This window comes from Rhamphochromis sp. 'chilingali' (genome assembly GCF_963969265.1).
Source record: "Rhamphochromis sp. 'chilingali' genome assembly, chromosome: 5".
NCBI classification, from domain to species: Eukaryota; Metazoa; Chordata; class Actinopteri; order Cichliformes; family Cichlidae; genus Rhamphochromis; species Rhamphochromis sp. 'chilingali'.
In genome coordinates this window covers 29,164,688-29,177,937 of record NC_137932.1, presented here as the reverse complement: position 1 = coordinate 29,177,937, position 13,250 = coordinate 29,164,688, and the positions used below count along the sequence as shown (strand labels likewise).

General features: G+C 40.5%; 1 protein-coding gene and 1 long non-coding RNA gene across 5 annotated transcripts in view; both read right to left on the bottom strand.

Moving 5' to 3' along the window:
- Positions 1–2,413: 2,413 nt before the first annotated feature.
- LOC308397452 lies at positions 2,414–8,057 on the bottom strand. Its single transcript, XR_013971767.1, has 3 exons — positions 7,400–8,057; positions 6,865–6,945; positions 2,414–2,841 (listed from the first exon to the last, which is right to left on the bottom strand). It is a non-coding gene; the product is annotated as an uncharacterized lncRNA (long non-coding RNA).
- A 4,586-nt stretch (positions 8,058–12,643) lies between these two features.
- The window catches only part of ubr7 (ubiquitin protein ligase E3 component n-recognin 7), a 30,559-nt gene continuing 29,952 nt past the window's right edge, over positions 12,644–13,250 (bottom strand). For all 4 annotated transcript variants that reach the window (XM_080883475.1, XM_080883476.1, XM_080883474.1 and 1 more), the window contains 2 exons: positions 12,979–13,040; positions 12,644–12,897 (listed from right to left, as the gene is read on the bottom strand). In XM_080883475.1, the coding sequence (XP_080739601.1) occupies positions 12,808–12,897; positions 12,979–13,040 (152 nt within the window). In that variant the 3' untranslated portion in view covers positions 12,644–12,807. The remainder of the gene's footprint in view (positions 12,898–12,978; positions 13,041–13,250) is intronic.

Sequence of the window (13,250 nt, the reverse complement as noted above, 5' to 3'; positions counted from 1 at the left end):
AATTAAAAGGGGCATGCCAGTAGGTGCGTATCAGTTTATAATTGGATAAGGTGTTTTGAGCCATTAAGCATGTGAGTGAAGTTGGCCCCCCCACCTTCTTCAAATCCAACAAAAGTGGTATCAAACGTTTGTGCTGGTTTGTGCTGCTAAAATTGTCGTTTGTGCCGCTTTCATTTTAAAGATATTAATGAAAATGTAAAGGTCAAAAGGTCAACCAGCCCCCCCACATTAATGGAATCGAACAAAATTGATGTCAAATGTTTGTGCTGGTTTGTGCTGCAAAAATTTACATTTGTGCTGCTATCATTTTAAAGATATTCAAGAAAATTTGTAGAGGTCATCAGAGGTCAACCAGCCCCCCCACATTAATGGAATCAAACAAAACTGGTGTCAATCAACTGTGCTACGTTTGTGCTGCAAAAATTTACGTTTGTGCTGCTATCATTTTAAAGATATTCAAGAAAATTTGTAGAGGTCATCAGAGGTCAACCAGCCCCCCCACATTAATGGAATCAAACAAAACTGGTGTCAATCAACTGTGCTACGTTTGTGCTGGTTTGTGCTGCCTCTGTTTTAAAGATATTAATGAAAATGTAAAGGTCAAAAGGTCAACCAGGCCCCCCACATTAATGGAATCAAACAAAACTGGTGTCAATCAACTGTGCTACGTTTGTGCTGGTTTGTGCTGCCTCTGTTTTAAAGATATTAATGAAAATGTAAAGGTCAAAAGGTCAACCAGTCCCCCCACATTAATGGGATCGAACAAAATTGATGTCAAACGTTTGTGCTGGTTTGTGCTGCTAAAATTGTCGTTTGTGCTGCCTCTGTTTTAAAGATATTAATGAAAATGTAAAGGTCAAAAGGTCAACCAGCCCCCCCACATTAATGGAATCGAACAAAATTGATGTCAAACATTTGTGCTACGTTTGTGCTGGTTTGTGCTGCAAAAATTTACATTTGTGCTGCCTCTGTTTTAAAGATATTAATAAAAATGTAAAGGTCAAAAGGTCAACCAGCCCCCCCACATTAATGGAATGAAACAAAACTGGTGTCAATCAACTGTGCTACGTTTGTGCTGGTTTGTGCTGCCTCTGTTTTAAAGATATTAATGAAAATGTAAAGGTCAAAAGGTCAACCAGCCCCCCCACATTAATGGAATCGAACAAAATTGATGTCAAACATTTGTGCTACGTTTGTGCTGCAAAAATTTACGTTTGTGCCGCTATCATTTTAAAGATATTCAAGAAAATTTGTAGAGGTCATCAGAGGTCAACCAGCCCCCCCCACATTAATGGAATCAAACAAAACTGGTGTCAATCAACTGTGCTACGTTTGTGCTGGTATGTGCTGCAAAAATTGTCGTTTGTGCTGCATCTGTTTTAAAGATATTAATGAAAATGTAAAGGTCAAAAGGTCAACCAGCCCCCCCACAGTAATGGAATTGAATAAAAGCCTTCAGTTTTCAGGCCCCTCTTCTGTGGAACCAGCTTCCAGTTTGGATTCAGGAGACAGACACTATCTCTACTTTCAAGATTAGGCTTAAAACTTTCCTTTTTGCTAAAGCATATAGTTAGGGCTGGACCAGGTGACCCTGAATCCTCCCTTAGTTATGCTGCAATAGACGTAGGCTGCCGGGGGATTCCCATGATGCATTGAGTTTTTCCTTTCCAGTCTCCTTTCTCACTCACTATGTGTTAACAGACCTCTCTGCATTGAATTATATCTGTTATTAACCTCTGTCTCTCTTCCACAGCATGTCTTTTATCCTGTCTTCCTTCTCTCACCCCAACCGGTCGCAGCAGATGGCCGCCCCTCCCTGAGCCTGGTTCTGCCGGAGGTTTCTTCCTGTTAAAAGGGAGTTTTTCCTTCCCACTGTCGCCAAAGTGCTTGCTCATAGGGGGTCATATGATTGTTGGGTTTTTCTCTGTATCTATGAAGCGCCTTGAGGCGACTTATGTTGTGATTTGGCGCTATATAAATAAAATTGAATTGAATTGAATGTTTCATTAGAGTGGGTGTGGCACACTTAATCAAAATGATTTGCCAGTGGGACTGTTTGAGAAAAAAGCCTCATCGGGTGAGGGATTTCTACGTGCGATCAACTTGTCAACTTGTCAAGTCCCAATCCTTGGAAGAAGCAAAGGTCCTAATACGCAGCATTGCTATTGTGGCATTAAGTGAGACAGAAGGCTGTGACAGTTTTGGAAACCCCATTATGTCAGAAGTGTCCAAATCAAATCTGAAAAGAAAAATTGCAGATGAGACTGTCTGTTTCTGATGACAAGGAAGAAGAAGACATTAGATTGGATCCATGCACAGAAATAAACACCGACTTAAGGCAGTGGGTGGCAGATATTTGTGAGAGGAGCAGGTGCCATGCTGAAGATCATGGTGATCGAGACAATATGCACTATCTACCTGAGCTCGTCCCACACCTAATTAGATTGGGAGGATACCTACCACTCTGGACTGGAGAAATGGTTCCCCTATTTCAGAGCGAAAAACTCACTGCAACTTCAGCTAATGTTGAAGCAGAGTTCAAGAACATTAAACATGGTCTGTTCAAGCATGAAAATCTCCCTATAAGGATAGATAAATTCATTGCACGTCATCTTGGTTTTATTGAAGGGAACATGCGGATCTGTTCTGCAAAACAAATACGAAAAGAAGCAGAGGTTGCCAGACAGGATGGTACAGTGAAGCGTCAGTATCCACACAAAGCCTTTGTGGAGCAGGAAGTGGATGATAACCCCTCTCAGGAGCCCAAAATTGACACAGACATAGACATAGAGGAAGGGCACGAAGTACTGCAGTGCGTTTCACGTTGATATCAGGCGCCTCCTAAAAAGGGAAAAGAAAAGTTCATTTAACGCAAAGTTTTCAGGTGTCATTCTTTGGGGAGAATACATGTTTATGAAACTGCATGACATCAGACTCTACCAAATTTTGGAGACTTTTCTTTTAAGATACAACCTTTCTGTCTCTTGTGACAGAGAGTCTGTTTCTTAATCATTTGACAAAAACCCTACACAGTATTTTAAAATAGTGTTCTCCAGATCAGAGCTGTAATCTATATAGAACATGGGGTTCAAAGCAAGGAAAAATTGTGTGTTTATCAGTGAAACCTTTAATTTGTGTTAATTTTATCATTATCAATATATGAAATCTTCACCTTAAGGGACTTAATGAATGGTTTCTTCTAAAAATTAGGAATGATTGAGTCATTTCACATCATATGAAAATATTAATTTTTAATACAAATTTGGCCCTACAAAAATGGAAACTCAGTAACAAAGATAATGGAGATTCTCTAAACACGAGCGAATATCACAGTAAAATTGTTGATTGTGATTTACACATTGGATGTATCCTCAGTGATTTGGTACAATTATACAACATTTTATAAGAACTGAACAACTGATGAAACTACCGTATTTCCCGGACTACAAAGCGCACCTGAATATTAGCCGCACAAGCTAAAATCAGGGGAAAATCCTGTTTTGTACATACATTAGCCGCACCTGACTAAAAGCCGCAGGTGTTTCAATGTTGACTTATCATATGTAAGAGAATATGCACAAAGGGAATTGTCAGGAAAGAGATGGCTGTTTGGAGACACACCCCTTTTATTAATATTTTGAAAAACAAGTTATGGGTACATATTTGCACATGTAGTACATAACAGTAACCTACAGCACACCAGAAAAATAGATTCGGACTACCTTTTAGGCTCAGGTGCAGTGACACGGCTTTAACAAGAAGAAAAGTCAGTCATTCACCATCTTTCTCTTCTTCCTGCGCTCTAAAACCACCAAAGTCCTCTTCTCCAATGTCGGATACAAACAGGCTCAGGATGGCTTCGTCATCCACTCTCCGCTTCTCTCCTTCGTTGTCACTTTCAAAACCAAAGAAATCCTCGTTGTCAGTGTCAGAGTCGAACACCCTCAGAAGGGCCGTGGCGGTGTCCTCCTCTCCATCATGCAGCAGTCCAGCCCTTCAAAATCCGTTGGTGATCGTGGATGTTTTCGCACTTTTCCACGCTGTCAGAATCCACCGGTGGAGTTGGGCATAACTTGCTTTTCGCAAGTTTATCGCCGCTCGTCATCCACGCCTCCCGCTGAATGCGTAGCGCTACTTTGAAGTTTGTTTTTCGCGCTACTTCGTACGGCACTACGTTGCCTGGCGGACGGACATGTGACTAACATACCACTCTTGAACCCCGATCCTTCCGCCAGGCAACGTAGTGCCGTACAACAGCGGAACAAACAAAACAAATCGTCTTACGATATCACAAAAATCATGGAAAATCCATAGAAAAGCCGCACCTGACTAAAAGCCGCAGGGTTCAAAGCTTGTGCAAAAAGTAGCGGCTTATAGCCCGACAATTACGGTAATTATAGGCCAATCTCCAACCTTCCTTTCATATCAAAAATCCTTGAAAGAGTAGTTGTCAAACAGCTAACAGATCATCTGCAGAGGAATGGTTTATTTGAAGAGTTTCAGTCAGGTTTCAGAGCTCATCACAGCACAGAAACAGCTTTAGTGAAGGTTACAAATGATCTTCTTATGGCCACTGACAGTGGACTCATCTCTGTGCTTGTCCTGCTAGACCTTAGTGCAGCATTCGATACTGGGTGGCTGTAGCTCAGGTGGCAGAGCAGGTCAGCCACTAATCAGAAGGTCGGTGGTTCGATCCCAGGCTGTCTCCTGGCTGCATGCCAAATATCCTTGGGCAAGATACTAACCCCATGTTTGCCTACTGGTGGTGGTCAGAGGGCCCGGTGGCGCCAGTGTCCGGCAGCCTCGCCTCTGTCAGTGCGCCCCAGGGCAGCTGTGGCTACAATGTAGCTTGCCATTGCCAGTGTGTGAATGTGTGTGTGAATGGGTGAATGACTGAATGTAGTGTAAAGCGCTTTGGGGTCCTTAGGGACTAGTAAAGCGCTATACAAATGCAGGCCATTTTACCATTTAATATCCTATTAGAGCGATTAGAACATGCTGTAGGTATTACAGGTACTGCACTGCAGTGGTTTGTATCATATCTATCTAATAGACTCCAGTTTGTTCATGTAAATGGAGAGTCCTCTTCACACACTGAGATTAATTATGGAGTTCCACAGGGTTCAGTGCTGGGACCAATTCTGTTTACATTATACATGCTTCCCTTAGGCAGCATCATTAGAAGACATAGCATACATTTTCACTGCTATGCAGATGACACCCAGCTCTATCTGTCCATGAAGCCAGATAACACACACCAATTACTTAAACTGCAGGAATGTCTTAAAGACATAAAGACCTGGATGGCCGCTAACTTTCTGCTTCTTAATTCAGATAAAACTGAGGTTACTGTACTCGGCCCTGAAAAGCTTAGAAATATGGTATCTAACCAGATTCTTACTCTGGATGGCATTACCTTGGCCTCCAGTAACGCTGTGAGGAACCTTGGAGTAATTTTTGACCAGGATATCTCCTTCAACGCACGTATTAAACAAATATGTAAGACTGCGTTCTTCCATTTGCGCAACATCTCTAAAATTAGAAATATCCTGTCTCAGAGTGACGCTGAAAAACTAGTTCACGCATTTATTACTTCCAGGCTGGACTACTGTAATTCATTATTATCAGGATGTCCAAAAAACTCACTGAAAAGCCTTCAGCTAATCCAAAATGCTGCAGCAAGAGTACTGACAGGGACTAGAAAGAGAGAGCATATTTCTCCTGTTTTGGCTTCCCTTCATTGGCTTCCTGTTAAATCCAGAATTGAATTCAAAATCCTGCTCCTCACATACAAGGTCTTAAATAATCAGGCCCCATCTTATCTTAATGACCTTGTAGTACCATATCACCCCATTAGAGCACTTCGCTCTCGCTCTGCAGGCCTACTTGTTGTTCCTAGAGTATTTAAAAGTAGAATGGGAGGGAGAGCCTTCAGTTTTCAGGCCCCTCTTCTGTGGAACCAGCTTCCAGTTTGGATTCAGGAGACAGACACTATCTCTACTTTCAAGATTACCCATATGGAAAAGATATATATAAATCTTATAAAGTTTGTATCTGTCTTGTGTGAAACTTGTATGAAAAGCATACAAGAGTGAAAACAAATATAAGATCCCTTGAAAAATTATATAATGAAACTTGTATGTTTTGGATACTTCCTAAAACAATATATGAAAGTAATGAGAAAGTGGCCACTTTCATGAGTAAATCATGTAAGCCTTATATGATTTACTCATGAAAGTGGCCACTTTCATGAGTTAAATCATATAAGTTTTTACTATTTCTTTTCCATATGGGTAGGCTTAAAACTTTCCTTTTTGCTAAAGCATATAGTTAGGGCTGGACCAGGTGACCCTGAATCCTCCCTTAGTTATGCTGCAATAGACATAGGCTGCCGGAGGATTCCCATGATGCATTGAGTTTTTCCTTTCCAGTCACCTTTCTCACTCACTATGTGTTAACAGACCTCTCTGCATTGAATTATATCTGTTATTAACCTCTGTCTCTCTTCCACAGCATGTCTTTTATCCTGTCTTCCTTCTCTCACCCCAACCGGTCGCAGCAGATGGCCGCCCCTCCCTGAGCCTGGTTCTGCCGGAGGTTTCTTCCTGTTAAAAAGGAGTTTTTCCTTCCCACTGTCGCCAAAGTGCTTGCTCATAGGGGGTCATATGATTGTTGGGTTTTTCTCTGTATCTATGAAGCGCCTTGAGGCGACTTATGTTGTGATTTGGCGCTATATAAATAAAATTGAATTGAATTGGGTCCAACTCCTGCCTGCCGCACAGCGATTCATGACACGGGTCTTTTAACCTAAAAATGTTTTAATGGCCATGAAGAAAGGACTCTTCAATAGATCTTTCAACTCACCTGTGTTTACTGTCTCCACCTGAAATTAATTGCAGTCTGAAGTTTTTTCTTTCTTCTGTCCTTTTGTCTTCAGTCTTCAGCCTTGGAAGGAAAAAATAAAAATATTGAAAACCTTATTAGCACACTAAATATACAAAACCTTGCTATATTTCAATTGTTTTAGATTGAAGTTGCCACTGCTAGCTAAGTCAGTTTTGAATCATGCTAATGAGAAGAAGAAAAAAAAACCTGCCGAACAATGAGGCTGCTGTTGTAAAAACGTCAACTTTCTTGCGTTGGCAAGTGGTCGTTAAAATATCATTAAGACCCTGTCTTTTTATGTAATTCTTAGTAAAACTGTTTTAATCGGTTAAAACTGACGACATAATCTATGTTTGAAAAAGAGCGCGAACAACAGCGAACCACTATTCACCACCTGGGTCTGTGCTTTTTAACACAACAGCGCATTCGAAATAGAAGTTCTTGCCTGCAACATATTAATATACTTGCTTTTTTACGGAAAAAATAAACATAACGAAGGTTCCGTTTTACTTACAAGTTTCTCCAAATGTGCTCTCCAGTCGCTCGAGAAGGGCAGCCATATTGAACAGAATTTTCTGTCAACGTCGTTCAGGTTAGAGAGAAAACGTCATGACGTAGTTGACATACACATGCGGAGCTCGGAAAAAAACCATAATTAAATCATAATTAAGAAAGCAGTATTTACTCTTAACTTCTAAGCCATGTACAATTATAACTGTTTGAATCGTTAACAGAACAAAAGTTTTAAGTTGTTTCAACTTTGAGGAATTTCAATTGTTATATCCACAAACTTTATAAGTCAGGTAGACTGTTGGGGTTTACAGTGCAGTAAAACTTGGCAAAGGACAATACTGTGTCATGAACACCTGTGCCTTTGATGCCTTCTGTCAAAGTCTGTGCTGCGCTTACTGTGACAGTCGTACTGCTCAAAACATGTTGAATAGTTCAGAGGAGAACAAAGTATTCCAGCTTGTGAAATCCCTTGCTTCAAAGGGTGTCACTGAACATGCCTATTCATTGAGGGCAGAGGTGCTGAGCTCAATATTCTGCCCTGTTCAGTTGAAGACTGGTGTTCATCGTGTTGATGCACAGTGCCATGTGTCCACAGTAATTCAAAAAACAATGACTGAAAATCCAAGTGTTCACTTCACAAGAAAGTGTTCCTCCCAGTACTGCAAACTTTACACACCAAACACAAGGCAAATACCTTTTGTTTCCATTGATCTGTCAGTCCTCTCAGCTTCTGGCATAGCTCACCTTCAGTCTGCTGTTGAACAAGGGCTCAACCTTCCAGCATCGCCATGCCTAAGACCAATCGAAAGTCCTGATGCATCTCCAACAGCATTTAAAACAGTGCAAGAATTATGCTTCTATCCCACCTAGTTTTTGAGTTACACGACGTTTTGTAACTCCAAAAAACGGCGTTTTTCACCGCTCACCGCGATCAAATTCTGACTGCTGATCACCCTGATTTTTAAGGCGCCCCGCCCCTTTTTCAGGTGGCGCGATTGATAATGACACGGCTCTTCAGACCAAAGGTCCTGGGTTCGATTCCACCTTGGTCAACATGTTTTTTTAAACTACAAATTTATACACTATCACAGACCGGTAATTCGTATTGATAATTTATTACAATTCTGAAAAGTTTTATGATTTTACCAGCTTTTCTAATATGGACCTCAGATTCTCTGTGGCAGAAATACATACAAGTACACAGCCTGATGAAGCAGACAGAAGCAGTACCTCTGATTGGTTCAGCATTTTCACCTCTTATCAGCACAAATCTCAGCCTCTTCTGCTGTTTTCATTAGAATTTTAAGCTTTTCCACCTTTTTTCAGTTACGTGAGAACCAGTTTGGCTCAATGAGTAGCTGAAAAATATCCGCCTCTTCTGCTGTTTTAGCAGGATTTCAGAGTTCAGCTTTTTCACTTGTTTTAAGCACAAATTTCAGTTTCTTTACCTCATTTCACAACAAAGTTCTTCCTCTTCACCTCTTTTCTGCTAATTTGAGCTTCTGCTCCACAGTGCACATTTTCCCTCTCATCATATCTTTGCTTGTGACCAGAACTCATTTGGCTCAGAGGGTAGGGCAGCTGCCGTGAGACCCGGTGGCAGAGGCTCGAATCCTGTGAGAGTTGCTACACATGTTCCCTGCTTGCATGCGCTCTGCTTTCTTGACACTCTCCAGTGTGTCATTACACATACAGCCATCTTCAGCAAGCACTTCTGCTTCTACACCTCTTTTCAGCTCATCTTTTTGCTTCTTTACCTCTTTTCAGCAGATATTCTTCTGATTCACCTCTTTTCTGAAATATTTTCAGCCTTTTCACCTCTTATCAGCACAATTCTCAGCCTCTTCTGCTCATTTCAGCACAATTGTCAGTCTCTCCACCTCTTCTTTGTGAGAAAGAGTTTGGCGCAGTGAGATGAGAACCTGCCTTGAGTACCAGAAGTGCCAGGTTCGAATCCTGCTCAGGGCAACATTTTTTTGTTTGTTTTTTCAACTTTTTCAGCTTTTTTCAGCAGACATCTTCAGCGTTAAGGCATCCACACAGCATTTTCGCAGGAAATGCAAATTTTTCTAGTTTCATGATGAGACTGCCAAAATGCCAGGACAAAAGAGCCAGGACTGCCAAAATGAAATAAATAAATATATCATTAAATAATTAATTAAATGTGTCAATAATTAATTAAAATGTGAAATACATAAATAATTAATTAAATGTGTCAATAATTAATTAATTACATGTGTCATAACTATTTATTTAAGTAATTAATTAATTCAATTTTTAATTAATTATCGACACATTTAATTAATTATTTAATGGTGTATTTAATTAATTCATTATGGCAGTCCTGGCGTTCCATACCAAAGCGCTCACGGGCAGAGGATAGTCCACCCCCAGCTGCTATCAGGGCAGGAGATGTTCCCACCTATGCGTCCAAACTGCAAATGAATCACGTATGAGTGAAGCCTCTGCTCCCGCACTGACAGTAACGCAATCAGTTCAGTTCTTCTTTTACTGTTATGTTGTTTTGTGGATCACAAGGTTTAAAACTACTTAAACACACACACACACACACACACACACACACACACACACACACACACACACACACACACACACACAAAGTAACTCCACCAGAGTGCCTATTTCGAGTCACTTTTGCAGGTCCAAGCGCAGATAAAGGAGTAAGGTTGGAATTGTGGCATTAAAAAAAACAATAATCGCTAAAAGAAATTTAATATGAAGTTCTAAATAAATTCTAAATGCATTTAGGACGTTTTTTTACTCACTTTGTTTCTTCTTTTTTTCTCTCCTACAACATGGGTTACAATGACATTAGCATGACCAATCATGCAAATTAGGCGATGACGTCGTTTAGCGACTTCTAGAGACTTTTAGAATAGCCAAAAGTGATTTTTCTTGCTGAGGAGTTGGCAACACTGGCCAGGGGCTGCGACACATTTATACAGCCGTATTTCGCATATGACTATGAAAGGCGTAAGAGGAAGTAGTTTCTTCCAATTTAGACGATCCAAATGATATAGTTTCTTTCCATTGTGTTCCTGTTAATGAAAAACTACAAATTTACTCCAAAATACTAAAATATCGATATTTTAATATGAGAATCGATTCTAGAACATAAATTACTGGGATCGGAAGAATCGATATTTCAATATCGATCCACACACCAATTATCGCATGCACTCGCGCGACCAACACTCCTGCTTAAACGCACACAGTCACGGTGACACGTTTCTATCTCGGACCCTACGATCATTCGCACAGTTATAGAGGCGCTCTGTTTACTTACTGTTGTGCTGCTTCTCGTTCACGGGGAGGGTCTCAGGATCCCGTCAATCACCATCCAACCAAGGGGAGTTCAGACGCTATCTCACCGGCCTGGCCACAAATTCACATTCCAGGGCTTTCTTCGGGCATCCTAGTGTCCTGGCTGTCCACAGACTTCGGTATGTCCTACCCCCTCCTCAATGAAAGGCCATTTGTTGGAGTCCGGCTCCGAAGGACCAAATAAATGTTAGGTCTGTGCTTGCAGGCCTCGCTGACTCAGAGACTTAGTCCCGTGAACAAAGCCAGACGAACAGAGATCAATTGGTTTTAAGTTGCGCAAGGGGAGCCCAGTCAGAATCTCAGAGCTGTGAGCTCTGCACCCAAACCTCAGACGACTCCAACTCTGGCCCCCTCTTGCAGTTCTTTTATTAACTCAGTGTTTACACAAACATCTCATTAATCATGCGATAGATAAAATACATATAAACATGTGTCGTGTGTGTCTGCAACAGTGAACATGTGATGTGTGTGTGTGTGAATGTGTCTGTGAGCATGTGATGTGATCAGTGAAACGTGAGTGTGCGTCTGTGTAGAAAACAGAGGTGAACATTCATGCTAAAGATCTAATCATCTTGCACAATGACAACCATAATGATCCACAATTCTCTAACAGAACTGTTACCTGCAACTGCAACCACCTGACCTCATTCTCCATCCTCATGTCACCAAACATTCCAAAGAAACTCTGTTTAGACATTATAACCTACATTGGAGTTGGCCTGTCCATGATTTCCTTGGTCATATGTCTCATCATTGAAGGACTCATATGGAGAAAAATAACGACTGAAACCTCTTACGTGCGTCATGTTGCCATAGTCAACATTACTGTCCCTCCTGATTGCAAACATTTGGTTTATAATTGGAGCGGCCATTTCAGATGCAAAAGTTCAAAAAAAAAAAAAAAAAAAAAAACCCAGCGTGCACTGCAGCTACCTTTTTTTTAATCCATTTTTCTACCTAGCTCTGTTTTTCTGGATGTTTGCCTCAGCTTTGTTGCTGCTCTACCGTACAACTAATGTCTTTGGGGGGTTGTCTAAAGCATCTATGCTGGCCATTGGATTCTCTCTAGGCTACGGAGCTCCTCTCATCATAGCAACAGTAACTGTAGCTGCAACTGCACCTGACAACAAATATATCAGAGAAAATGTAATCTGTTGGCTCAAATGGGATGTGTCCAAAGCTCTACTGGTGTGTGATTCTTACACTGTTAATAGTGCTGATAAACCCAATTATCCTGCATGTGGTTTTCAGTTAGAGATATTTGTAATGAAAACCATTTTCACTAGCAGTCAAAAACTAATGTGTACCCTTATGGCAGCATTTTTGTTAAATATGAACAGAATGATAGAAGAAGTGCTGCCACATGCCTGGCCAGAGAGTACCAATTTGTTTATTTAGTAGTTCAATGAAAGGCTTCAGTTAAGTAAGAGTGAGGGAAAAAAATTGTGCTTACTTTCACAGTTTTGTCTTTTTAAAATAAAGAAAAACACTACATTTTTCAAAATATTTGTGGATGTTTAAGTGGCCATCCAATGAGATGACAGCGCCAGCTGCGTTAGCCTCATCTTAGATAACATCAATCAGATCATTAAAATAAACTAAGTTTTAAAAATAACATCTGAATATTATTGATCGCTTAAAAACCCACCTGAATAGTCTTGTTATTGATTTGGCCTCTGTAGTTTGGTTTTTCATATTTTCTGGTTCTTTACTCTTTCACATTCACACATTTAGCTTTTTTTTCTTTAACTGAAACTTTGTTTCTTAAGTATTTATTGTCTCTGAGCTGTTTTTCAGTTTTCAATCATTCTATCAGCTGATTCATAAGAGGATTAGTTGGCAGAATTGATTGACTAATCAGTTGACTGATCATGAAGTAACTCCAAATGTTGCCATGTTCAGATTGTTTTATTAGATTGTTTAAAAAGGAAACAATACTGAGAAACAAAGAGGTTGTTCAACATGTCAGACAGATTTTATAGAAAAGTTAAAACAGGAAACACACAACAGGTTCCATTTAATCAGGGATGAAAGATCAGCAGATGGAGGCGAGGTCAGGGGGGATCAGGTGCAGTAGAACTCTCCGGCATCAACTCTGCGTCTTTTACGACTCTGCTGCTCGAAGAACTGACGAATGTCATCAGATGTCACAACCTATCATAGAATAGTTAAATTATATCAGTTAACCTATCAGAACAGTCACAAGACACTTGACCTATCAGGTGGAAGACTCACTTTTCCTTCAGCTGCAAATCTCTGCAGGAAGTCCTTCAGCTCAGTTTTCATGTCATTGTATCCTGCAAGAAAAATAATCAGGACTATTTAATCTGTTCATAGACTTTCTGCAGGTTCAAACATTCTTCTTACAGAGTCCACTTACAGAATTGTTAAGTTAGTGTGAGCACCTGCATAAAAGCAAAGATTTCACGTGTGCGTTAAAAGAGTACTGAGGGGGGAAAAAACTGCGATGCGCGATACCACCACTGTTGAACAGGTGATGGAGAAAC